This window comes from Sander lucioperca, chromosome 21 (assembly GCF_008315115.2).
Source record: "Sander lucioperca isolate FBNREF2018 chromosome 21, SLUC_FBN_1.2, whole genome shotgun sequence".
In the NCBI taxonomy this organism is placed as follows: domain Eukaryota; kingdom Metazoa; phylum Chordata; class Actinopteri; order Perciformes; family Percidae; genus Sander; species Sander lucioperca.
The window spans coordinates 23,648,691-23,676,528 of NC_050193.1; the positions used below are offsets into that span (position 1 = coordinate 23,648,691).

The window sequence follows — 27,838 nt, forward strand, 5'->3', positions numbered from 1 at the left end:
AACCCAAAACTTGTCTTTATTAGCAGCTCTTTTTTTTACTAACTTATAAATGGAGATATCCTGACTTTTTAGTCCCCAGAATAATGAAGCGCAAACCCCTCTGCTGAATCCTACATTTCCCATAATGCAACTCAGTAGTTTATTTTTGGAAAGCTCATCCAGCACCAGAGAAGACACTATACAACGGTTTTTACAGGCCGAGTAGTTCTTCTCATGTAAACAAGCAAACTGAACTTCATGTGAAAAAAACAAACAGCAGAGTGCCGCTTTAAAAGTTATAAACGTTTCAGAAAGTGGTACCAACACTACCTTTATGGATTTCCTGCCATGGACATCCTGAACACAATGCCCCTGTGGCCTCGCTCCACCCTGTCCCATCCACCTCTGGGCCTTTGATCTCTATAATAGGGTCCCTTCAAAAGAGATTACCCAGCCTATCGGCTTTCAAGGTGCCAATAGACAAAGCCTGAGGAGGGTCCCTCTGATCTGCTCGGAGCCAAACAGTGGTCGGAACTCGGATCTGTTTTACTACACCACTCCGATCAATCGGGGACACTAAAGACACCCCTGATGGGACCATAGAAGCCGACAATAGAGCCACGATGGCTGACACCGGACACCATGAGCACAAAGGAGAACACCGGTGTTGTCTATTATAACCGGTTTGTTATAATCCGGCCATTATCCCCAGTCACTTTACAATTTAACAGCCTTCCAGTCATTCCTCTTGTGTTTCAAATCTAAACTTTACGGTGAGGTTAACTTCTGCCCCGGCTCTCATTAAAAACACCTGTTGTCAAGCAGAAGTTATAAGGCGACACGTTTAGTTGTTTTCAAACTGTAAGAGAATAAATGGCAGCGAGTAGTGGTTTCCTCTGTAGGTAGGGAAATGAGCCCTGATATTGCCAACTCTGCTGACTGTGTGCAGACTCTGACAGGAATGAAGAGAGAGAGGTGAGGGGGGGGAGAAACCCGCGCGACCAACACCGGTGTTACCCCTTCATTAACTCCGTGGCGCAGCCACACCGAGGGAGGAAAAGCAAAGACAGAGCGACAGGAAGAGAAAGACACAGAGAGAAAACAGCTGATCCCACTCAATCTTCCCAGTCTGATCGGAAAATGCATTCATACATTCTTCATGTCATTTTCCCCTTTATTCCTTTTGCTTCTGTTATTGCAGAATGGTCAGACCGATAGATTTATTTTTAAGTTAAATGGTTATATTCATTGCTTCTTTCCCCGTGGATGAGCGAGAGAGTTCTCTAGCCCCGATCCAGTCAGCGCCCTGAGGAGAGAAACAGCATTATTCCCATGTCATTGCTTCCGTGGCCTTAATTCAGCTCTGCCTAAATCCCCACCAACCAAACCCACCACTTAAATACCTAAAATCCCAGGCTCAAACCAATCCAACTCGACAAACAAATACATAAAACAACCAAGTTCAAAGAAATGTGCTCAGCACATGTGAATGGCATCTCGGAAGAGTTTTGTCTCACCACACAGATAAAACCCAACAACACTACTAGACAGTTTCATTTATGAGTGTTCTCACCTCAGCCCCTCAACAGGAGTACGTCCTCACTGAGGCAGATTCACCCCGGGCACCAGAGCTGGCTGTGTTGGAGACCGGGAAAAGACACAGATGGGTCATTATCCTAACTGCTATTCCTTAAACAGCACTGACCTTCCACAGGCATTGCTATTAAGAAGTGGAATGAGGGATAATAGGCCTTCTCTGTACTTTGAAGTGTCTGCTCCTTGTTATTGCCAGTTCCTGTGCTAAAGGAAAAAGACATGTCCTCTGCCAAACTAATGGCAGGGTTGCATAAAAACAAACTGATTGTCTGTGCATGTGCAGTGGCTTATATAACATGGCTGACAGTGGTGGAAGAAGTATTCAGATCCTTTACTTAAGTAAAAGTCCTAATACCACACTGAAAATACTCCACTACAAGTAAAGGTCCTGCATTCAAACCTTAATAAAGTAAAAGTATGTAAGTATAATCAGCAAAATGTACTTAAGTATGAAAAGTGAAAGTACTCATTGTGCAGTAAAATGTTCCCTGTCAGTGTTTTCCTATTATATCAGATGTTTCTTGATTAACATTACTGCTGCATTAATGTGTATGTTTTAACTGCTGTAGATGTTTAAGGTTGTGCTAATTTGAACTCCTTAATATGCTGTTGGGTGGTTTAATCTACAGCAGTGCATCATATTCTATGAGATCATCATATGTCTTCATCGTGGCTGTCCTGTGAGAACCACGCATCTCTAAAAAGTCAACTGTTCATGGTGTCAGAAAAACAGCCGTTTTCAGCTTTGTGACGATGCATTTTCCCGCTGATCCAAGAGGCTTTTTTAAAGTCTTTATTTTAGCTTAAAAATAGGAGAATTTTCTCAACACAAAAAAGAACACTTCATCCTTCAGTTTATCACAAACATTCAACATCAACACATCTGGAGATACGTGGTTTTCACTGGACAGGAAGGGCATGAAAAACTGTCATCTGAAAGGAACTAAAATTGTCAGACAAGTAAAAAATACAATACTTACCTCTGAGATGTAGTGGAGTAAGTTGCTTAAAATGGAAATACTCAAGTGAAGTACAAGTACCTTGAATTTGAACAGTACTTAAGTAAATGTGCTTAGTCACATTCTTCCACTGCTGGCTGAAAACTAATGTTTCTGTTCAAGGTTAATTTCAAACCAAGATGTTAATACCTTTATTACGTGCAGAATCAGCTACGACAGAACTTGTGTCCTCATACCTGTCATGCTTTTCATGTGAGTAATGCCATATAGAGTAACAGGTCTTTACATATCGTCTAAATGGAGACGCGCCTCAAGGGCTCAGAGGAGCCGGAAAAAAATGTGAATATGAGAGCGGAGGTGTCAGAGGTCACGTGTGGTACTCACCATCACTCTGAACCTTTCTCAGGGTAACGGAGGGCGTGGAAATGGCTGAGGCACGGAAGTTAGCAGGCAGGGTCTCGGCGGAGTCGGACGTCACGCCCCGAAGGTCTTTCTCCCGAAACATCTTCCTCCAGGAGGGCGAGCGGGTGAACGTCTTCGCTCCGTCCTGCTACAGAGACAGAGCGTGTGAACAGAAAGATGGCCGCTCAGACAATCCATCACTTAGTCAAATATGTACTTATTACTTCGAGATGATTTAGCGTGCTGACCTCTTCAGGTCGTCTCTCGGTTCCCATGGAGATAAGGGAGTTGTACTCTTGCTCCAGGAGCTGTCTGGCCTGCAGGAGAGAGGCGACCAAGAGTTTTGAGACTCTGCAGATGGCACATTTTCTGCTACTATTCATTAGTTCATGTTGAAATATCATGCCTGCTTCAAACTAGAACAGTTGAAACTCTAAAGTATCAGATGTGACTTGTTATTGTTAAGAGTTAAAGCCTTAAATGTTCAGGCATTTCAAGCCTTTATAATAGACAGCAGACAGGAGACAGGAAGCGATGAAGAGAGATGCAACAAAGGTCACTGGCGTGTTACTTTGAAAGGTTATGGACACATATAGTACATATAGAATCAAAGGGAATTTGACTTATGTATTCTACAAAAAGAACAGGGTACTTGCACATGCATGTTTAATAAATAACATTACTAACTAACTAATACAAATAATAGGTATACAAATAAATAAAGCGACAGAGCAAGATACAATAATAATGTGTCATAATAATAATAATAAAAAGAAAACATAGCGATAATTGTGTAAATAATTAACCTGGACATAAATGCAAGTGTTTATATAGTAACCACTGAGGTACGCTTTGAAAGAGACAACAGCACAGCGTGAATAGAGGAATAAGTTGGGTGGACAGGGTCAGAGAAATAATAGCATGAGTAATGAGATAATGTCAGAGAAATAAAGTAGTTATCAAGTTATGTATTCTACAAAAAACACCTACAAAAAAACCTCACCTGTTATCGTCAACATAGATAAAGCCCTTTCTTGACAAAAGCCATTTTTTCCCCGCTATTAAAAACGCTTTTTAAACTAAAAAGAAAACCTGAAGGGGAGTAAAAAAGGCTTTGTTCTGCAAGGGAAATTGTGAAATAGATGGTCAAGATATTGTTTAGCGGTAACTTAAAGTCCTCATGTTTGATCACTGTGCAGAGTGATGCACGATGCATGTGCAGAGTTTGACACTAGAAGTATGTTTTGAAAGAGGGAAAGTTTCTCTGCCTTTACTTTAAATCTCAGAACTAGTTTGGTAGCCAATCATGATCCAGTACGCAACTTAGACTTAAACGAGTGTGATGAAGAAACTCGAAGCCTCCAGCTCACATTTCCAGTGAGCTTGGAGACATCTTGTGTTCAGCAGTTAGGGTTCATACCACATAACCACAATGTTGATGATTCCCCTCCGGCTTGGCACCACTCTCCATGTTTCCTGTCGGCTCTCAAATATATTAAAAAAGAAAAAATGCCACACAAAAAAATATAATCTAAAAAACATGCTTGGAGGGGGTAAAAATATTTGCCCTTAAAACCAACTCTTCCCTCGCTACTGTACTTCCTCTTCATAAGTGGATTACCTGTGTGTTCTGATTGGGGATCTGCAGCAGCAGGGCCAGGTCAGTGTAGTCAAAGGTGTCGTCCAAAGCCAGCAGAGCCCCGTGGACGCCGCTCTCACGCAGGTTGTCGCCATACTCCTTCAGACCGATAGTCTGCACCCAGCACATTACACGCTCATTGGACCACACCATCACATCTGGCAGGAGAGAAGGAGAAGGTGAAGGGAGGGAGAGAAGGCATCCATCTGCAAACAGCAAGCTGTCCGCTCGCTGTTTTTTAGAAGCCAGATAAGGTTTCTTAATATTCTGCTCACTTCCTGAAGCTGGATGAAACATGCAGGCTTATTAATAGTCTTCTGAGGGGGTTAAATGACCTGTTAAGTACTGATGAGTGATCAGGAGAAATAGTGAAATCCTCCCACTTTACCGATTTATTCTCTGACATGGACTGCGTAGGTCAAGCTAAACATGAGACACTCACAAAAACTCACAGATTTACTCCCTCGGGAAATTCTTCTGTGAAGAAATCAGCCAAGATGAACTGACTGTAAATGTACAACATGTGTATCCCAAGGCGAAGAGGTGGGAGAGCGAGTGGTTTGGGTTTATCTAATGACTGAGGCTGTTGACATTTATGTAATCGTTATAACAGCCAAATTGCACTAGAAAGCTGTGGTTTATAATCTCTTCCAAGTATGAGGAGAGAGGGAGCAATAACCAAGGGGTGGTCCAAACATCTCCCAGCAATGTGGACGACTGCAGAAATCAAGGGAAATGTTTGTTTTGTTTACCAATATTTAAGGGATAGTTCAGATCTTTTGAAGTGGGGTTTTATGAGGTACTTATCCATAGTCAGTGTGTTAACAGTAGATGGCGGACGGCATTTTTGGAGAAGCAGGCAGGAGTACCGACACGGAAGCTAAGCAATGTACTGCTTTACCTTGCCGTCAGACTGCCCTGTTTAAGTTTGCAGGAGAGAACTAGCGAGGTAAAAATGACTGTTTTTGTTAGAGGAGTCTGGTGGCTTTGAAGAGAGCGCTATAATAGCTTCAGTTCCCCGTCGGAACGGACTGTCTGCCGGCAAGGTAAAGCTGTGAAAATCTTCTTAATATAGCGTACACTTAAACTAATATAGCTTTTTTTTTTTTTAGGTGGGCTTTTTTTTAGCGGCTGCCCCCGTCCACAGCAGCACATTGCTTAGCTTCTGTGCCACGACTCCCGCCTCATTTCCAAAGTGGGGGTGTGCCGACCGCCATCTGCTGTAGATAATACACTGACTATGGATGAGTATCTTATACAACCCCACTTCAAAATATCCAAACTACTTACAACTTACTACTACTACTTTAGGAAGGAGCTTTTTTTTTGTTTTGCTTGGAATACGAGACACAGTGATTTGTTTCCAGTGTAATGTTAAGAAGTTATGATCATATCTGATATGTTGGTGTCTTTTAAGTCCATGTGAGCAGGGTACTTGTACAGTATGCACATGGTTCAATAAATAACATTATTAACTGATAACAGATATACAAATAAATAAAGGGACAGAGCAAGATACAGTATTAATGTGTAATATTATTAATAATAATAATAATAATAATAATAATAATAATAATAATAATAATAATAATAATAAGAAGAAGAAGAAGAAGAAGAAGAAGAAGAAGAAGAAGAAGAAGAAGAAGAAAACAGAGCAATTGTTGTGAATTCCTTACTGTGAGACTGTGCAGATTACAGTGTATAGTTACCAGCTACGCGAATAAGTTTGCTAATTACGTAAGTTACGCAAGAAATCGTGACCCTATCGTGTTCTTTTCATTACGGCGGTTGCCTGTACAGAAGTCAGACGATGTTAATTTGTGACTCTTTATATTTAGCTATTGTTGCAGCAGATTAAGCTATTCTTGAGTTGTTTTAAAGATGAATACTAAATGTTAACCATTCTTATGACTGGTGTTTTCTGATAGATTTTCTTAAGCGGCTGATACACATTATCCAGCTTACACAGGGTTAAAATCCCAACAGCAATAATTGTGTAAATAATTAACCTGGATATCAATGCAAGGGTATAGTAATCACGAGGTATGCTTTGAAAGACAACAGCACAGTGTGAATAGGAATTAGTTGGGTGGACAGGGAAAATAGAGAAGACAGAGAAATAAAAGCACGAGTAATGAGATAATGGCAGAGAAAACAAGAGCTCACCTTTGTTGTGGTGGACGCTCTCCTCCCTCCTCCTCTCCAGCTCCTTGCGATCGTAGTTCAGACGCTTCAGGCACATGATGCCGTAATGCAAACTGACCCTGGGAGAGGTCAAAGTGCCAGAGGGTTGAAAGCAGGTTAACTGAGGCCGTGTTTCCACTTTCACCTCTACTCAGAAAGCATTAACACAATCCAACGCCTGTGACCCTCTCAAAAGAGGGCCTGGAGACACACACCGTGAGAGTCTCACAACAACAGGAACTCTCCCTACACGTCTTTTAATGCCTTCATATTTCCCTTAGGGCTGTGCAATTAATCAAATTTTGATTGCAATTTTGCCTCCAAACAATCACAAAAACAATGTAATCAAAGAAAAACAATTACAATTTTGCACATTACATACTGCAAGTAAACTCTTATTTTGTCTCGTGTTCTGAAGGGGAATTTAAAAATGTTCAACATGAAAAGTATTAAAGTGCTCATATTATGCTCATTTTCAGGTTCATAATTGTATTTAGAGGTTGTACCAGAATAGGTTTACATGGTTTAATTTTCAAAAAACACCATATATTTGATGTACTACACATTGCTGCAGCTCCTCTTTTCACCCTGTGTGTTGAGCGCCCTGTTTTAGCTACAGAGTGAGACATCACACTTCTATTCCATTTTTGTTGTGAGTCGCACATGCGCAGTAGCTAGGTCAGGACTACTAGCCAGTCAGAAGCAGAGTATGAGGGCGTGCCACGCTAGCAGCTAGGCGAGCATTATAACATGTGTTACAAAGTGACGCACGTTTGTCACTGAGGTAAAAGCTAGACTACAATAGAGCTGTTTGGAGCAGTTTGTGAACAGTGTTTTCTGTTGGAGATGGTAAGTCCCTTTGGGGTGGACTTTTTCACTTTGTAAACCTATAACGTGCACAAAAAAGATATATAACACAATAAAGGAAAGGGGAAAAGCCAAAAAGCATAATATGAGCACTTTAAGGGAAATTTCACAGCTCATAGTGTTTTCACTGTTGATTTGTTTAACTGTTTCACTGTTTTTTAAGTTCAATATGTTCTAATAACATCTCTTAAATGCAAGATCTTTCCAAAAGCCAATGAGTACTCGTGGTAAATAATCGTGATTTCAATATTGACCAAAATAATTGGGATTATGATTTTTCCCCGTAATCGAGCAGCCCTAATTTCCCTCGCCACACACAAGCACATAGTCAACAGAAAAGAATGAGAGTGAAAACACGAGAAGTGACAAAAGAGCACGAGTTATGGCTGTGAAAAGAAAAGGAAAAAAAGGCGAGAGCGGCCACGCCGAAGCCGAGCTCTACCTGTGGAAGCTGTCCACCATTTTCAGCTGTCCTCTCAGCTCCTTCTTGGTGAGGTGGTCCAACATGCGGGCATCCACCAGGGACTCCATGAAATAGCTGCGGTACTGTGGCAGGCCCAGGCTGGGCAGCCAGTCATTGCCCACCCACTCATGATTCATATCGCCATAGGCCAGTATCTGGAGGAGACAACCACAGATGATCAACGCTTGATTCACGCTCGGCTTCATATCTGATGGTAGCGCAAGTCAGCAGCTCATGACTCTCGGTTGGTTTCACTAGAGATAGAAAATGACGACAAATATGCATCGTGTTGTGCTAATTCTGACTTGTCAGTTGATCCTTACCTGATCCCAGCTGAACTCTTTGAGCTCCTGCAGCGCCGAGAGAAGAGGCAGAGAGAGAGAGAGAGAGAGAGAGAGAGAGAGAGAGAGAGAGAAACAGAGACAGAGAGAGAGAGAGAGAAACAGAGACAGAGATAGAGCCGGAGAGAGTGATGTGGAGGTGGCGAGGGAAAGAGGAGCAGGGGTCAAGAGCAGGGTGGACGGATGGAGAGATGATGGAGGAGAAGCAGATGAGGAGGGAACAGCAGCAGCAGCAGCAGCAGCAGCAGGAAAAGAGGACAAAAGGAAGGAATAGTGTGTTAGTGAACGGGTAATTAGTTGGAAGCAGTTCACACTGAAACAGCAACCAGAGGAAGAGAAGAAGATGCTCAACACTATGTCCTGGGCCCACAAAGAAAGAGATAATAAAGAGGTAGAAATTCAAAAAGAGAAACAAAGAGAGAGGAAGGGGAAGGGGAGGGAGGGGAGAGACTCGTCAACATGATTCAGACCGGACGAGATATTTAAAATCATTCAAAAATAATAATGAAAAAAAAGAAGGTCAGACAGAGACAGGACAGCAGGGGCACTAACCGGAGGCTTGGTGGCTGCGTTCAGGGACTCCATCTCTGCGTGGGTCATCCACACGTTACTGGTCGACTGTGAACGAGAGGAAAAATGAAGCGGTGAGACGAAACCACATATTGCCTCGCCTGCCTAAAGCCCTGACTCAACGCTTGTACATTAATGCTGTCACATTACGAGACGTCGGCCAACCACAACAGCAGACTGCTTTCTCGTCGCCATGGTGATTGGGATGAACAAGAGGTTCAACCGGTTTACGTGAAGTGAAATCTGGTGAAATTGTGTGTGAGTGATCATTTTTTAAACATTTCATCTCATTAATATGATTCATGGTGTAAATAAATACCAAGCCAAGCAAAGGATTTGGAAAGCCAAGGCAAACCAAAACTTGGCATTTGTTCCAAACTCCCAAAATCGAGTCTTTGGTTATTTGCGACTTTATCTTTCTTGGAACAGGAAGACATTAAAACGCAGGAGCACAAACGCATGTGCGTGCAACAGTTTTAAGACATTTTTCAACATGTGGTTTGCCTTTGACACTGTGTGAGAACGCAAAATTTGGAAAAGTGTAGCTTTTGTTGCCAAGTTTTGTTTCGAGGTGAAATAGGTGGAACTTTATCAGCACCAGCGCTTTACTGTCCTCCTATGGAAAATACACTCATATTTTTATTATTTTTGACATTTATCACATGCAGGATACATTACATGTCCTATATTCCATTTAACAAAATCTGCTTTTCATTTGACATCATCCCTATTTCATATCATATACTGTCAATTACATTTTATTATTATTTCTGTATCCTATTATTAGTTTCTGCTGCAAATCTCCCAGGGATCCCAGGGATCATTAACATTTTAACTGATCTCAAAACTACAAACACCTGGTTCAGCATGTACTGTACCTCATACTGATAATATGAATGCAGTATTTGTGTATTATCAGCACAGTCTATGCTCAGCATGGAGAATACTGCCGGCCTTATTAAGAAGGTGTTTAAGATCTTAGCGTTCATAAATTAAGGGCTTCTTTACCTTTGAACCTATAGAGAAGCTGCCTGGGTTTTGTTTATGACACAAGACCATTTGTGGATATAATTTCTCTTTTCTTTGAATCCATCCATCTTCATCCGCTTATCCAGGGTCGGGTCGCGGAGGCAGCAGCTCCAGCAGGGGACCCCAAACTTCCCTTTCCCGAGCCACATTAACCAGCTCCGACTGGGGGATCCCGAGCGTTCCCAGGCCAGGTTGGAGATATAATCCCTCCACCTAGTCCTGGGTCTTCCCCGAGGCCTCCTCCCAGCTGGACGTGCCTGGAACACCTCCCTAGGGAGGCGCCCAAGGAGCATCCTTACCAGATGCCCGAACCACCTCAACTGGCTCCTTTCGAGGCAAAGGAGCAGCGGCTCTACTCCGAGCTCCTCACGGATGACTGAGCTTCTCACCCTATCTCTAAGGGAGACGCCAGCCACCCTCCTGAGGAAACCCATTTCGGCCGCATGTACCCTGGATCTTGTTCTTTCGGTCATGACCCAGTCTTCATGACCATAGGTGAGGGTAGGAGCGAAAACTGACCGGTAGATCGAGAGCTTTGCCTTCTGGCTCAGCTCTCTTTTCGTCACAACGGTGCGATAAATTGAATGTAATACCGCCCCCGCTGCGCCCTGTCCCTGTCCCCTTACTCGCGAACAAGACCCCAAGGTATTTGAACTCCTTCACTTTTCTTTGAATGAGAATGTTAAATGTAGTCGAGTCTCACCGAGCGGGTGCTGGCCGGGGCAGAGGGGCTTGTGAGGGACACCATCTCCTGGATGGCAAGCCGCAGTTTGAGGCGGTGAAGCGGGTTACTGATGCCGATCTCCCTCTGGATCTCTGTGTCTGACAGGTTGGCCATGATGGCGCCGCTCTTCACGTTGGCGCGACAGGCTGCGACATACCAGGCCGGCATTCCCACCCACAGCTGGAAGGAGGCAGACGACAGATTAAATAAAGGAGGACATTTGAGGAAAGAATGTTAGATGGATCCAAATTGTGTTCTTTAGTTATTATCTCCCATTCCTTAGGACTCTGTGATTGCACAGTACCTCCAACCAAGATACAACAGTGGGTCCGTCCCAGGATGCAAAGGGAAGTCCTTGGCGACATGCTTCCTCCAGTAGCTCATGCCTGGTAAGAAGAGGAAGAGTTTCATATTTGGTGCCGTTCAAGAGAGAGATCAAAATATTATTCTGACAACCAAACAAAAGAGGAGACATAATTCACGAACTTCTTCTTGCTGCGGCGGTCTTTATCTGCTGGACCCAGAGTCCCAGTCTTGTTCATCCCTATTGGGTCTCCAGAGGCCATGTCTTCAGAGGGTGTAGATGCTGGAAGAGACACAGTGGGGTCAAAGGTCACAAGAATGAAAGATAATATAGAGATAGTCTCGCATTGCTAGACCTTCCTCCACAGCACGGCAGAGAAAGGTCTGGCTAGTCCACACAGCATTCCGTGGTTGGGAGAAAAATGTGCTCTGGTTTATTGCCATTTCTTTAAACCAATCACAATCGTCATGGGCGATGCTAAGCCCCGGACAGAGCAATGTTGCCGCTGCAAAATAGCCTCAGGAAAGAACTTGTTTTGGTGGAACCTGTGTACGTTCAAAAGTTGTTTTAGTCGTTCATCAGAAAACTCAGATTGGACAGATAGTCTAGCTAGCTGTCTGGATTTACCCTGCAGAGATCTGAGGAGCAGTTAACCATAGTCCTCATAAATCCACCGGAGTTTAGAATGCCAACACAAAGGGAGCAGAAGGTGACGGACATCCGGCTTAAATGAGGGACAACTGGCGGAATTTCTGGGGAGCACCTGAACAATCCCGGAAGTGAAATGTCGTCGATATAGACTAATATAGAGATGAATACCTCGAATCAGTGAGCCAGAGCAAACATGTTTAAATGAAAATGCTGACAGCGTGGATGACTGATAAACTGTCAGTGTTATCCTCCATCTGTTTACCGAGAGAAGCAGATCCATCCCGCCCAGGTTGGCCCATCCTTCCTTTCTCCTTCTTCCCAAAAAGCCGACCGATGGAAGACTTGATGCTTTTCTTCTTACTGGACTTGTGGAGAGAATCTTGGCTGCTGTTGGAGCTGCTGCCATCTGCCGAGAGACTGGAAAGGGACAAAGGGAAATCACTGAGGGGAAAAAGAAGGATGGTTGTGTTTGTATTTAATGTGCGGCTGCTATACCTGCGAAACTCCCGGGGGTCGTCAAGCATCGCTCCTGGATGGGTGAGGGTCATCCTGTCCAGTCGCAATGCACGAGGAGTGGAAGGAGGCGTTGAGTCAAGAAGAGCGAGGGAACGGTCATCGTCTTTGCTGTTCTGAAGAACGAAATGGGAAAAGAGAGATATTCAAAAACTGATATTTCATGTAGTGTGCAGCATGGATGCTCAGCGACCTCAAGAGCTATTTTTCTTTTAAGCTCAATTTCAGTCCTAAGCTGTTTTTTGTTTTCCTGCTTCATCACTTGAACCATTCTGTTCTAAACTCCCACGTTAACATTATTACTTTCACAATCACCGCTGACTGCATGTTTGGTGTTTATTGCACCATCTTTTGTAATCCATCCGCCCGTTTCAGAAATGCTGGAACCAAAAGCGTGTCTGGCACCAACCGTCATACCATCCTACAAGTTATTTGAATCAACCTCACCCAATCTAACAAGCTGTTAGTTAGAATAACTGCACTCCTCTGACGCTGTCTGCATGATTTACACGACTCACTGTCTGGAGGAGTTGTTTGCATAAACAGGGAGGTGAAATACAGAGGCGAGATAAAAAAAGGGACGGGAATAGCAGCTGTACCTGTCTATCAGTCTCGCGGGCCGGGGAGTGAGGCAGGCGAGGGGTGGAGTGTCCAGAGCTGGGGGGAGAGGGGGAGGCCAGGGTTGAGGATGTGATGGACGAGGGGATGAAGCCCCGTCCTGTGCCGTCTCTCCCCAGGGAGGACGGGGGGATGGGCGGACTGTCCAAAGCCACGCTGACCCGACTCTCGATCTCTTCGGCCCGTAACTCCGTGTTCTCCTTCTCCTCCTGGATCAGCCTGAGTTGGAAAGTGGAGGGTGAGTAAAATAAGAGGGACTGAAACATTTGGACGATATGATGAAGTTAAAGTACTGTACTGGTGTGAAGTTCATGCAACACTGAACAGATCAGGATAGAGCTAAAGGAATAGTTCCTCATTTTGGAAAAAAAGCGCGTTCATTTTCTTGCTGAGAGTTAGATGAGACTCATATTTCTGTACGATAAATATGAAGTTATGGCGAGAAGTCGGTTAGCTTAGCTTAGCCTAGCTTATCCTAGAAACTGGAAACTAGCTTGCTCTGCCCAAAGTTAAAGTTAAAAATGCTGCTTACACATTGATGCACCAGTATTAACAATGTATTAATGTCAGATATAATAGTATATATCAGTCACTGGAGAACGAGTACTTTTACTTTTGGTACTTTAAATCAAATTTGCTAATAATACTTTTGTACTTTTACTTAAATAGAGATTTAAATGCAGGGCTTCTAGTTTTTTCAGTAATGTTCCTTAAGGATCGGAGTACTTCTTCCACCACTGCAGTTTTTCTTCAAACAGTGTCAGAGAAGTGTTGATACATTTGTTTTTGAGGCTGTAGTATGTGTTGGTGTCATCAGACGAGGTGTTTCTAACATCCCTCCCAGCTTCCTTACTTGATCTCCTTATTGATGGCCTCCAGCTGTTCCTGCAGCATGATGGCCAGGGTCTGCACGTCCGTCTGTCCGCTGGGGGACAGCAGCTCTGAGCCAAATCGAGGCTCCCCGTCGTCCTCGTCGTCGGAGCAGCCCACATCCAAGCCCGGCTCGAACCCGGTACCCAGTAGAGCCCCGCTCTCCCAGTCTGGATACTGTACACAGAGAGTAGTACTGTAGTTCTTCAGTGAAAAAACAAAATGTTACATTAGTTTATGTTTTTATTGAAATAAGAAAGTCATAGAAGATCAGAATAAATGTAATATCAACCTTCAGGTAACAGATGCAGTTAAATAATCCAAAAACTAGACCTCATTTTGATTTTAGACTTTATTACTCAACTTCTCTCACACTTAACTAGCTTACATAAGAAATGCAAATAATGCTCTTTTCAAGTGGAAAGAACAAAAAACTGATTTTGTTGCGAGAAAGAATGATGAGAAAATTAGGGCTTTAAGACGCTTCAGATGGAACACATTTTTCCCAATTCCTGATGTAAAGGTATTAGATACGGAAGTGTAGTGCTGCCATGCCTGAAAAACTAAAACCTATCAGTATCATGTTATTACGAGAAAAGGTTATTGTAATAACAAGATGTTTTACACGTTATAACAAGATATTTTCACGTTTTAACAAGATATTTCCACATTATAACAATAAATTATCATGTGAATAATTTACTGTTATAACGTAAAACTTTTCACGTTATTGATTAATGGTAGTGATTAATAGTATATTGTAATAACAAGAAAATGTTCTTGTTATAACTTGATAAATTTGAATGTTGTTAAAACGGGAAAATATCTCGTTAAAACGGGAAAATATCTTTTTAAAACAGGAAAATATCTTGTTAAAACGTGAAAATATATTGTTAAAACAGAAAAATATGTTGTTAAAATGTGAAAATATCTTGTTAAAATGGGAAAATATCTAATTAAAATGGGAAAATATCCTGTTAAAACGGGAAAATATCTTGTTAAAATAGGAAAATATCTTGTTAAAATGTGAAAACATCTTGTTAAAACGTGAAAATATCGTGAAAATATCTTGTTAAAACGGGAAAACATCTTGTTATTACGTGAAAATATCTTGTTATATCGTGAAAATATCTTGTTATAACGTAACGTGAAAATATCTTGTTATAACTTGAAAATATCTTGTTAAAACGTGAAAAACCTGTTGTTACTACCATAAACTTTTCACATAATAATGTTATACTGATATGTTTCTCTTTTTCAGGCGTGGCAGCACTACACTTCCGTAATTAGACAATGTCGCATATTTTACCATGTTTTGTTGTTGAACAGAAAAGTAACTGTGTAACTGATGCTTCTAAGATGAAACAAATGCAACAAGATGCAAATGGATGAGAATGAATCTGGGTTTGTTGGATTCTCACCTTGGTAGAGTCCTCTCTGGCGGAGCTCCAACGGGCCCGGTGACTTCGCCTGACCACGCCCCCGGCTGAGGCGTTACCGAAGGGATCCAGGTGAGTGGTCGAGCCTGCTGGGAGCGAACCACTCCCGTGGGAATACCTCAACTCCAGAGCGCTACCTGGCAGAGAGCGACTGGAGAGACGGAGGGAAAAAGAAGATGATGCAAGGTAAGAGGAAATGGTAATTATCCCTGCAGGGTGGATAAGATTGTGGCGGAACACAGAAAAACCCAAACGTAACACATCTGGTCATAACAAAACTAAAAGAATATAATATATGAAGAAAACTGGTGATTTTACTTCATATAATGTGTAAAAGTGCATCACATTCCCACGAACAGGTTTACAGAAGGCTACAAGTGTTGAGACGTGCAGACGACAATGTGCTAATTAGAAGTATTGGATCATGTATGTGTGTGTGGGCACCCAGTCAATGAGTGTTTGTACATATTAACACTGTTTTTAGCCCTGTGAGTGCTCACAGTGTTCAACGCCCCCAACGTGGAGTGATTTATCTACAATGTCTGACAAGATAAGAGACACGACACAACACTGGCGTCTTTACAGCCAGACAACGCTGGAGACTCTACATCATGTTTAGAATTTCACTCATAGACTGTTAATATTAATGGACAACACATCCGGTTTGGCGAAGTGCTGCAAATGCGGAAGCACCTCAAACCTGCATTCTATCTGAATTCCAGCAGGGGGCGACACATGCGGTTGCAAAAGGAGTTCGGTTTCTTTAGAAGTCTATGAGAAAGTGACCCACTTCTCACTTAATTTATTACCTCAGTAAACATTTTCATAATGAGTTTATGGTCTCAGTTGCTAGTTTTAAAGTCTTCTGCAACACAGAATGATGTTCATTTTTTGAATTATGGTCTCGTTGATTTTAAAATCAGCGATAAAGCAGGGGGTGTTTTAGGGCGTGGCTATGATGTGATTGCCAGTGAAAGTGTGTAACGTAACGTAGAGTGTAACGGCTCCTCCCTCACTCCTCCCTCTCGTCTAAAATTGTCACATCCGCAATCAGGATGGCTACGCCCGTAACGGCAAACTCGACGACGGATAGCAGATCTCAAACCAATGGATGACGTCACACATGCGCTGTCCATACAGTACAGTCTATAGTTTCACTCTTTCTGTGTCTAAACAGCAACAAACCTGGAATAAGAGCCCCCGGGCCTCGCTCTCAGCTGATCTAACTCCAGCTGAATCCGCTCCAGCTCCGCTATCAGCTGGTCCTGAGAGTGGGAAACAGACAGAGTTGGTGGGAAAAAAAATACATATGTCTACTAGCTTTAACTAGAGATGTTCCGATACCAGCAATGGAAAAGCCTCCGATATTGCCTAAAATGCAGGTATCGCAAAGTACTTGAGTTTATGCACCGATCCCATACCACAAAATTTAGCCCAGAAGAAAATCTACTTTAAAGTAGTTTATTCATGTTCTTTGTTTCCATTATGACTGACTGTCAAACTGGATTTTAAAAGAAAGTTCTATGGCGTTTATTGTTTGTGTTTGTTCATGTTTCACAAATAGTTTAACAACAAAGATAGCAATCATATCACATTCATACAGGGATAGTAGTATACTGCTGTTAAAACATAATAAAATATATGTATTTTTTTACACACTGGTATCTGATGGGTACGCACCATCTGTCGATACGCAAGTTCAGGTATCGGAATCGGTATGGGGAAGGAAAAAATGGTACCAGAACATATTTAGCTTTAACCAAGAGTGAAGCTGAGAGGCACAGGCACCTTGTTTGCCAAGAGATCGTCCTGGAGTTTCTTCATGTTGGATAGTTCCTCAGACAGGGCATTCTGGAGGTGGAAGAAAGAGAAGTTTATTACTGTAAAATAACAACAGTACATTCTGAATGAGAAACTGGACAGCAGGGTTAGTGAACTGGTCTTACAGTGGGATTATACACAGGAGAACTGGGAAACACCCAGAAACACAGCACAGCAATGTGGCAGCGAGTGGTTTAAGCCTAGTTTCACCCATATGTTATGTCCCTGTGTCTTCAAAATTAGGTTTTCCTGCTGCAAATACACACTAATCTCTGTGATTTACAGTATATATGCTCCTTTTGAGATGCTGACTGCTCAGAAAATGCTTCCGGTAAATACAAGAGAAGGAAAAGGTGGAAGTTGTTAATAAAGTGTAGGAAGTAGGTAAAGAAAAAAATGGAACCAGCGATGAGTTTAATAATGGTATTATTATTATCATAGCATTAATGTGTAAGTAGCATTTTTACAGTTGGTCAAGGTGGAACTTATTCTAAATATTTGACATAATGCTGGGAAGTTTAATCTGTATTAATGCATTAGATTGTATAATGTGATTATATGTTTTGTATTTAAAGCAACTATACTGTAGCTGTCAGACTAATGTAGTGCAGATTGAGACATTTTCTGTGTGGCTGTGATTTGTGGTTTGAGTCTGAGCAGGTCACCTTTTCTTCCAGGGCGGCCATCCTCTCCTTCAGATGGAGCTGCAGCCGCTCGTTGGACTCAGAGAGCAGCTTGTCCACCGTGTCGGAGAGACGCTTGTTGTGTTCATCGTTCATCCTCTCCCTCTGCCTCGCCTGAGGGGGAGAGAGCGAGACGGGTGAGAGCGAAGGAGAAGAAAAACATTGAGTGTGAGGAAGGGGGGGGGGGGCAGAGGAGAGTTAGGAACAAGCATTCTGCTTGACTGAGAGTGAGAGGCAAAGATTTCTATCTGAATGTGCACGGTCAAATAGATGGTTTAGAAAATTAGTGTGCCTTTGTAAGGGCTGACAAAAGGAACGGCATTAAAGAGGGGCGGGACGAAAACAGAGGAGGAGAAAGAGAGATGGAAAAGCAAGCATGACTCACCCTCTGTAGCTCCTGGTTCTTCTCCTCCAGTTGCGCCTCCATCTGTCGCAGTCGCTCCTCAAAGTTACCATGACGCTCCTCTGCCTGAGTGATTGGAGAGGAAGGAAGCGGGGTTAGAGCCTAATACAAATTAACACAAAGGAAACAGCTTGTTGACTGAGTTTACCAATTAGTTACATGCCTGTACAGATCACAGCGTAACAAAAAGCTTTGTTTGCTTGTGTCCATTCATGTTATCCTTCCGAGGAAGCCATCTTGCCTGAACATGCAATAAGTAAGTGTAGCCATTGAATAGGTTTGGCTACCTGGAGGAGAGCGAATGAAGTTTTTTTTGGCATTGAGTGAGTATTGCGTTTACAGGAATGCTGGAGGTTAACATACAAGCAATTAAATAAGTCAGTGATGAAGAATTTATGCGGCATGCAGTTCTTGACGTGTTGAGCGCCCAAGGATGAAATAGCTGAGCTGGCTGTGTGTCATGAGCTGGCTTTCATCTTCAGGTCGTTTGATTATGAATTACTGGCACCGCTTGATGAAAACAATTGGTATTCATCAGTCATTTGACATCTTGTGTTCCGATTCACTCACTCACTCACTCACACACATACACACACACACACACACACACACACACACACACACACCTTGTTAAGTGCTGCCACTCTCTGTGCAAGCTGGGCCTCGATCTCAGGTAGTGTCTCGGCCCTCTGCAGAGTTTGCTGCAGCTTCTGTTTGGCATCATCCAGACGTTCCTGGAGCTGCCGGTTCTTTTCCTCGCTCTGTAAGAAAACAAGGATGAGAGGGAGTGGAGGTGAAACTCGGAGCGCAAGATTGCTGAGGGCCGCAGACATCATTAAAGCCACCGGGGGAGAAAAAGAAAATACATTAATGGCACGCTCTGTGTGCCAACGTGAAACGTGGCCAAGCAGAAGAAGAGTCAACAGCAGAAGCATGGACTTTCCCCACCTGTCTGTAGAGCGAGTCTTTGCTGGCCAACTCGTTCTCCAGTTTATCTTTTGTGTCGTGGAGAGACGTCGCCTCCCTCTGGGCACTCAGGTACCTGCATAATGGAACAAAAGCGGCAGACAGACGGAGCAGTGAGCGGAGCACGCTTGGGGAAGAAGGTAATGAGAGTTCACGGAAGGACAGAAACACAAACCTGCGTTCTAACGTGGTGATTCTCTCTTCCATGTCTTCCCTTTGACAGAGTGCCTGGAAGAATTAAAGTGAAGAAAACATTTTTTAGTGTATGTAAAGATTCTGATGTAGAAATAGAAAGCGAAGAAGACCAGACAGAGAAAGTGGGATCAGGCAAATGTCAAGTTTACAAGTAGGTGTTGATCAAAGGGAATTCACTGGGCTTGAACAGCTATTAGCTGAAGAATGATAATGACTGGTTAATAGTTGTTGTTGACAGCTTTCAGAAGCACCCACTTATGCAGTTGCACAAGTCAAAGAGAGACAGAGGGGGGAGAGCAGGGGGAGGCAGTGGGAAGATAAAAGAACAGCGAGTGAGGAGAAGGAGTTAGACCGGGGGAAGACATAAAGGGAAGAAGGTTTGCTGAGTAAACTGTCTCGACTAGCTCTCGTTTGAAAATGCCCCCCACACACCTTTCAAACAGCTACATTGACTGATAACCGATGGCACTGTCACCATGGCTACAGGGTAGAGGCTCTGGTGCGTACAGTAACAGCTGCCAAGTAGGCAAATGGCTTTGTTACCATAGCAAACTTTTAAATATTTCTGTGAGTATGAGCAAAATAGACTCTTTGTGCCACTGTGACAGACACACATAGTGGCGGTTTATTGTCTGTCAACAGCTCGGCGAGTCTCACCTCTTTCACATCCCTCTGTAGTTTCTGGTTGGCCACCTCCGATCGGGCCAGCTCCCTCCTGGCGGATGTCAGCTGCTCCTCGATCTCCCCGACCTGACGGGAAGCCAGAGTGTGGGGATACAAGGCTGAGCGAGCACACAACAATTTTCTGTTTGTTAGCATCTCCTGGCTTCTGATATTTTGTTTGTTTTGGAGTAAGCACTAGACCATAAGACTGCCTCCGAATCGGGTACCTGTCTGCACATGAGGGCCAGTCTCTCTTTCAGCTGTCCCAACTCAGACCTCTGTCGCTCTATCTCGCCCTCTCGCTGCCTGTCGATGTCTGCGTCATCCAGGATGGAGGAAGGTCCGTTGGGAAGCTTCTGAATGAAGAGAAAAGATTTCCTTAAATTAATGGTAGGGGCTGCACGAAATGAGGAAGACATCTAATTGAGTGATTTTGCGATTGATTTATAGTTCCCGATAACGGATGGAATGTTCATTTTGGTATCATTATTCTCATTTTCATTGAAAAATATTAAAATTCATATGATTATAATGTGATTTTACCGAGGATCTAGTCTGTAGGATACAATTTGTAGGCTGGGACGTCTCTGCAGCAACACAATACTTAATTCAGAATGGTTTGACACATATTTTGTCTGTTAGCATGCTGATGGTTAGCATTCATCTCAAAGCACCTCTATGTCTACAGCCTCAGAGACCTCTTGATGTTACTTTACACTGACTCTTTTCTCATGTTAGGTAGGTGGGAAGTTCACCTTTCTGGGTTTCTACTGTCACTCTGATAGCACTACAGGTTCATCATGGATGTCAAAGTTCTTTATGAGGCATCTACATTTCTGAAATTGTATAAGAAATGCATCCCATTACCTCTTTACCGTTGTCTAGTCCCTGCTGCCGTCGCTTGATTTGTTCCCTTAAAGACAGAACCTGAAACGATGCGGAGGAGAAAGGTCAGGAGAGTCTCCGTCACTCATTCACTGACACCTGTGAGAAACAAGCACTGAAACGTGGACCCACCTCTTGAGAGGAGGACTGCAGCTCTTCCTCCAGGGACGCCACTCGCTCCAAAGCCACCCGGAGCCTTTCCCTGACCTTCTCATCCAGAGCTTTGTGGTGCTCAAACAGGGACTTGAGGGCTTTTAGGACCTCCACCTCACTGGAGACCCCGGCTGGGGACTGGGCCTGCCTCTTCACCACGGTCATCCTTAGGCTGCGCTCGTGACGGGACACCAGGCACTCCAGATGTTCCAGCAGCAGCTGGAAACACATGTGGTTCACATACTGTACAATAAAGCCTCCCCACGGTGCACCTCTTATCGGTTATAAACGGTCTCAGATGATTAGAGTTCACATTTCGCTGGGAATTCTTTCAGATACAAACGCATGCCAAAAGAATCAGACCAGAACTTTAATTAACCAAATAAAAAAAGAAGATAATGTTAAACAGACATAAGTGTACTGACTCTTGTGTTGTTCCTCTCCGCCTTCAGCTCGGCTATCTCCTCCTCTCTCTCCAGCAGCTGTTCCCGGCAGAGGTTCAGCTCTTTGGTCAGCACTGCAAACTCCTGCAGGATCACAAGAGGGAGCTGTTATTGACTCCATGCTGCTGCATGAGGTCAGGATCACACACACTCATCAAACTGTAGCAACACATTATTTTAGAATAGTCTATATCCTTGACGTTCCACATCCGGGATTGCTCCATTGCCGACGGAAAGTCTGCTGGATTTCACTCATTTAGGCCGGATATCCATTGCCTTGGGCTCCCTTTGTGTTGGTATTCTAAACTCTGGTGGATTTATGAGGACTATGGTTAACTGCTCCTCAGATCTCTGCAGGGTAAATCCAGACAGCTAGCTAGACTTTCTGTCCAATCTGAGTTTTCTGTTGCACGACTAAAACAACCTTTGAACGTACACACGTTCCACCAAAACAAGTTCCTTCTCGAGGCTATTTTGCCGCGAGCACAGCGCAAGACGATTGTGATTGGTTTAAAGAAATGCCAATAAAACAGAGCACGCTTTTCTCCCATCCTGGAATTCTGTGTGAACTCGCCAGATCCTGGGTCTGGCAAAGCGAGACTATTTTAGAATGAGGGCTGTTCTTTCTCACTTTCCCCAAACCTGCTGTGGCTAGAGAATTGGGCTCAACGATCTGGGGAAAAAAAATATTACGATTACGATTCGATGTGCGATTTAAAAAATTTTTTTAGCTGAAGTTCAATATTTACTGTTTAACAGATAAAACCAGCAATAAGTGTTTTTCTTTTAATAAACATGGAACATTGAACAGTAACACAGAGCATTCACACAAAAGCTAAAGTTATAATAATAAAACACAATTCCAATAAAAAAAAAAAAAAATATATATATATATATATATATATATATATATATATATATATATATATATATATATATATAGTACTTTCCTGTAAACTGAGATGTCTGATCTGCCTCAGTTTAATAGCAGCATTTACATATGGTACCTTCTATCATGTCAACTAAAGAAATAAAAAATAAAATCCCCTGAAAATATGACATTTCTGTAAACAATCTGTGATATGTATTATTCCAGCATTAGGAATAAAAAATGCTAAACCAAATGTTACAATAAACATTCAACTAAATATTGCACATTCGATTAATCGCAATCTTAACGATCTAAATGAATCGCTTTCTCTTAAATCTCGATTTGAAAAGGATTAATGGTTCAGCCCTTTTACCCTGTTACCCTGAAGTTTTCCAGGTCCTAAGCCTTATGGCTGTGTTGCATTAAATCTGCACTGTCAGTAAAAAATCAGTCAACACATTGTTTTCCCCAAACTCTATGGTACCATCTCAGCATGAGGTTACCTCTTCTGACTCTGGCCAGTTATCCCAAAGAACCATACACTATTAAACATAAGAACAAAGAAAAAAACTGCAAACGGTTAACGTGTACTGCCAATATTTTCCGTTAACCCACACAGCACACTTAACTACAGTGAACAATTGGACAAATCTTGATTTCATTAGCAAACTCACACATTCAACCTCACAGAATTTAACATGCACAGACAGGCAGCTATGGCTGAAAGAGAAAACCGCCCCACACAGCACATACAGTATAATCTTTGCCATATCTACCACAGCGCTCACAGTTAATGGCCACTGGGAGTCTTAAACCTGGCCTCGATGTAAAATATAACAACCAGCTTTATTGCACGTGTTGCACCTGAAATTGGTTTAATTGCTCAATAACCAGGACTGGCTGTGCATATGCCTGTCATTAAAACAAACGCCTGGAGGTTAAACAAGCATGAGAGAAGCTGGAATGAGGCCAGCGCAGTATAATGTCTAATATTTCCAATTGACAGCAGTGTCCAGTTGAATTGTTGTGATTTTGTGTAATTTAATCTGATTATGCATAATGGGAGGTTAGCTACATGATAGTTATGATGAAATATCTGTTGCCTTTAGTCAAACTAAACGGTATCTATGACAACAACTCAACAAAGAGAGGATGAGCGACATCATAAAGCACTTTCAGCATAACTTTCAGCAGAGATGTCTTAGTTTCTGTCATCACAACCCTCCACTAGAGCTGTGACAATTCCCAATGTTGCTGCACAATTCATTGTCTCAGAAATAATTGCAATTTACAATAGAATTGTCTCTCAGTCAAATTTAAATATATTTATTTATGTATTATTTTTTTAAACAAATTAAAGTTATGAATGAATTCCAGGATACGCCTTTTGGTTATATCACTGTTATGTGACCCAGATAATGTAATAACACAAGTACACAGCCTATGAAGTAAACTACACCTCTTTAATCAAAAATCCAACTGTATCCCCCCCCTTGTCATTTTTGTTGCAATGAACCTGTATAGGAAGGGTCAAGTGCCAACAACTAACATTGCTTTAGCTCAACAGTCCTACTAATAATTAGTTATATAATCACAATTTGACATTTCTAAACAAAATCAACAATTACCATCAACAGGCTTAGCCCTTCGGACCTTAGCTAATGTTAGAAATTAATTGCAGTTAAAAAAAGAAACCGCGATTATGTAAAAATATTGACAATTAGACGATTATGTAATACTTGTTACAGGCCTACCCTCCACTGAACACATTATGCACACATACTATAGCATGAGCACTCGTCCATGCACTGATTGTCCACTCTGCTCATGTGTGATGGCGACGTGATGATGCACACACGACACTGTCCTCGACCACGTGTGTGTGCGCCGAATCGTGTGTTTAAAAAAAAAAATGCAAACAAGACATTTAAGGGCACCGATGCATGCTGCTGTTATCTTTGCTCTGTGTTAACACTGATCGGTTCACCCACACGGCAGCAAACAAATGCCTTACCTCACACCCTCTCCCAGCCAAAATGTGTTTAAAAAGTACAGCATGTACAGTCTGTAACAAGGTTTTAGGCTCATGTGCTGACTGGGAGGATGAGGGGGAAAAAAACGTGAAAGGAAGAAGCTTATTTAAAAAGATGGAAGTAGGGAGGATCAAGGAGGAAATGCTGTGTACAGATGGCATGTTCTGGGCCTAAAGGATATCCTATTTCTGTGATTATATGTAAAAAATGGAGTGCAAGAGATGGACCGCAGGTACCAATCACTTTCTAGATTCCTCTGTCTCTTTCGGGCGCTGTCATTTTGGTCGATGCAAATCATTCTGCTCTGGCATTCACCTCTTTTCTACTCTCTCCCATCTCTGCCACGCTCCCCCTTCATCCATTTCAATCTCCCCCTGTCATGATACACCACATCTAAAACAGACTCTAGAAGCCACCTCATTAGCATGCAGCAATATGCAAATGGCCTTGATTTGTTAGTCTCTGTGTGTTTCATATCACCAGGTTTTTTCTCTGTGTGTGTGTGTGTGTGTGTGTGTGTGTGTGTGTGTGTGTGTGTGTGTGTGCAATGCTGTCACTCTCTCCATCCTCTCTCCTATTTTTCTCTCTTGGCAACATCTAACACAGGCAAACTCTGTGAACTCATCTACTGTAGAATGTTTCATAGCCCTCCATGTGTCCCTTTGGCTGTGTGTGTGTGTGTGTGTGTGTGTGTGTGTGTTTCTGTAGATGTGTGCACCATATTGATCTCCTCGCAGTGAGGTAATATGGCCCTTTAATGTCCAGTCACTGTTAGAATGTGCAGCGCCACTATCTGTTATTTCATTTTGATCTTTCAGGCGTTGCGCCATAGAGAAATAGTGCACTAACAATGAGGGAGGCATCAACGCCGCCCAAGGCATCCTACAATGACTCCTGCCTGAAAATAGAGATGGAGCCCTTGTATGTTGAGTGGAATTACAAAATGATTAGCTCTCGGGCACTGGGATGTGGGAGAACATAATAAATGGCTCCTGCACTACAGGGGCAAATGCAACATTGTACAATCATCATCAGGTTTTAGGTAGCCCCAGTTTGTACCTCTCCCATCACATTCCAATCACAAAGCATCCAAAAATGATAACAATCTTTGTTTAACAGCTCTTACCGCTGCTCTGAAAGTATTTCCACAATCCTCAAAGGCTCTTCTAACATCCTGGATGAAAAAATATTCCAACAGCTGAACAATAAATATGATTTTTAGCTCGTTTCTCACGTTGTGACTGCATTTCCTAAATGACATATCTCCTTGCTCAATTTGTACAACTGAAACAGAAGAACCTGTCCAACAGCAGAAAGATCGAGATAGCCATGTCTTTCAGAAAATCAGATGAGCTCTGAATACAAACAGTAATACAAAGGGGCACAAACTGGGGTTACGTTTTAAGCAGCTTTTTTAAATATACATTAAAAACAACATACCAACAACTACACTCAGTAGTCATGGTTACTGACTGATCCTCCAGCATAATTATGTAAAGAATTGTACTACAGTTAAGTACAGTTTTGAGGTATTGTTACTTAAGTATTTCTATTTGGGGACTTTGGCTGTAGTTACTTTGCAGAATAAAATCTTATAGAGCTCATTAACTAACCACTGTTATTTCTCTTGACGACTTTACGCTACAGCCTTATTTTAGTGTCATATTTGTAGCATCATCTAAAGAGCTTTAATGCAAGCAAAGAAAGAATGATGTTAATGTCGGACATTTGACGGTTGCTGTACTTTAAACTCCGCAGCAGAACAATGAAGGAGTCAGACTCAGTGCCACCTGGAGCGGCTACAACATTAAAGCCCTGCTAACAGGTTAGCATCAATAATTCAACACTGTGAAAGGAACCATTTTCACTACCAGTACTTTTGATACAGAACAAGATTATACTTTGAATGCATTTTGAATGCAGAATATCTACTTGTGATGGAGTATTTTCTTTTTTTTTACCATTTTGATTTTGGTGTTTTTATATACACTAAGGTCTTTATTTTAGTACTCGTCCAACTCTGATTGCTCACAACGATGAATCTTCAAGTTCAAGTTATTTTTGTATTCTTGTTGTCTTTTACTGCATTTAGATGTTCATTTAAAATAACTTCAGTGCACAAAACAACAAAAATAGCATCATTTGGAACTACCATACATATACTGTTAATATGACTGCTACATTTTTTTTAGATAACTTGTGTGCACTTGTCGGCTGATTTATAATATCGAACTAGGCTGTCAACAACCATGTCTCACTCACTACCACTATGCAGTAACACTGATGCTCTGTCTAAGTGCTGAAACATGTACCTTTGTTGCTGCTATAAAGCTTATATATATTATATATTATGTGAATGTACACCATTTTCTTAGTTGGTACCTAAAAGGTAAAATATTTGAGCTGAGCATGCCTGTTTTCCCCTTTTCATAATAACATGCCTAACTTCATTATATTATATTGCATGCACATCCCCAATTTAATTTAGTACCTGATTTTAATGGTGCAGTTCACCCTAACTACACACCCACGTGTCAGTCAACACTCCACTGAAGTCCGCATACATACCCACAAAAAATACAGCAAATACTTACCAATACTTCCATCTGAACGGTCACCCAAACCATTACGCTAAAGCTAACAGCTAATAGTATATTTCTGGCTCTAATGAAAGCATAAAATACCAAGCAACTTTCTTCATTCATTTGGACACAAAATCTAAAAGACATTTTACTCTGACTGAGTCTTAATTTTGGGGGTGAAGTGTTTCTTTAAGTCAAACATGCAGAGTAAAAACTGAATGCACGTATACTGAACTTGTCTACAGCCTTACATGCAATAGCATTTCAAGCCAGTTACACAGATACCTTTTTGATGAAACCTTCCTTCATTCACACCTCCAATCGGACATTGACAAGGAAACACTAAAATATGACCTGTTCCAAATTTAGGTATATAGTACAATAATAATAAGGCTGGATTATAAGCAGTAAAGCTGAGAGATGTGTCGTACAGTACAGTACTGAAACAGCATTATGTGATATCCAAACTGGTGAGATTGTTTGTGGTGTGTGAGCAGCTCCACCTCCTGACCCCCTGAGTCATCGTACCTGTGGCAGGGCGATGGACAGCTGCCTCTGGAGTGACTCCTTCTCGTGGCCCAGATCTCTGAGGCGTAGGTGTGCTGTCCCCAGACTGTCCTGGGTCTCCCTCAGGCTCTCCAGCAGCCTCTCCCTCTCTGTCAGCATGTTCACCATCAGCGACTCCAGGTTGCCAGTGCTGCCCCCCTCATCGCTGCCGCCACCACTACCGGCACTACCGCGGGAATCCCTGCTGCCGTAGCCGCCGATGCTTCCAATCCCTCCGCCCGCCCCTCCTCCGACCCCCGCCGGGGAAGACGAGCCGCCTCCTCCGCCGCTGCGCCCATCCTCCGAGATGGTGGGCATCACCTCGCACATCATCTTGAGGCCTGGGTGTGAGAGGCGTTATCTGAGAGGCTGTCTAGGACACTTGAGTGCAGCGTCTGAGGAACCACTGATTCGTCATGAAACGGCCAACAGCTGCTTAAGGGGCA

The 27,838-nt window shown here is 42.6% G+C and overlaps 1 protein-coding gene across 6 annotated transcripts; it reads right to left on the reverse strand.

Annotated features, from left to right (window-relative positions):
- ppfia3 (PTPRF interacting protein alpha 3) lies at nt 1-27,831 on the reverse strand. Of its 6 annotated transcripts, none has more exons than XM_031319092.2 (30): nt 27,375-27,831; nt 21,343-21,444; nt 20,897-21,136; nt 20,747-20,806; nt 20,107-20,232; nt 19,874-19,966; nt 19,197-19,249; nt 19,004-19,097; nt 18,682-18,816; nt 18,038-18,121; nt 17,635-17,766; nt 16,937-16,999; nt 16,334-16,413; nt 15,131-15,299; nt 13,693-13,886; nt 12,821-13,058; nt 12,204-12,337; nt 11,971-12,125; nt 11,240-11,339; nt 11,058-11,139; nt 10,733-10,933; nt 8,983-9,048; nt 8,413-8,439; nt 8,069-8,244; nt 6,742-6,839; nt 4,558-4,733; nt 3,185-3,253; nt 2,919-3,084; nt 1,553-1,614; nt 1-1,285 (listed from the first exon to the last, which is right to left on the reverse strand). In XM_031319092.2, exons 1-29 carry the CDS (start codon nt 27,723-27,725, stop codon nt 1,562-1,564), a joined length of 3,717 nt encoding a protein of 1,238 aa, XP_031174952.1. In that variant the 5' UTR covers nt 27,726-27,831; the 3' UTR covers nt 1-1,285; nt 1,553-1,561. The 6 variants fall into 6 exon arrangements, with proteins under 6 accessions (XP_031174952.1, XP_031174949.1, XP_031174951.1 ...); XM_031319089.2 differs by having other exon boundaries at nt 13,693-13,913; XM_031319091.2 differs by having other exon boundaries at nt 20,107-20,235.
- Nucleotides 27,832-27,838: the final 7 nt, after the last annotated feature.

Excerpts from the sequence above, each read along its gene's own strand:
- ppfia3 (XM_031319093.2), bottom strand. The coding sequence starts at position 27,725 with ATGATGTGCGAGGTGATGCCCACCATCTCGGAGGATGGGCGCAGCGGC. Across the intron at positions 18,122-18,681 it reads GAGTGGCAGCACTTAACAAG|GCAGAGGAGCGTCATGGTAA; the intron begins GTGTGTGTGTGT and ends CCAATCACTCAG. Across the intron at positions 3,085-3,184 it reads CCGAGAGACGACCTGAAGAG|CAGGACGGAGCGAAGACGTT; the intron begins GTCAGCACGCTA and ends CTGTCTCTGTAG.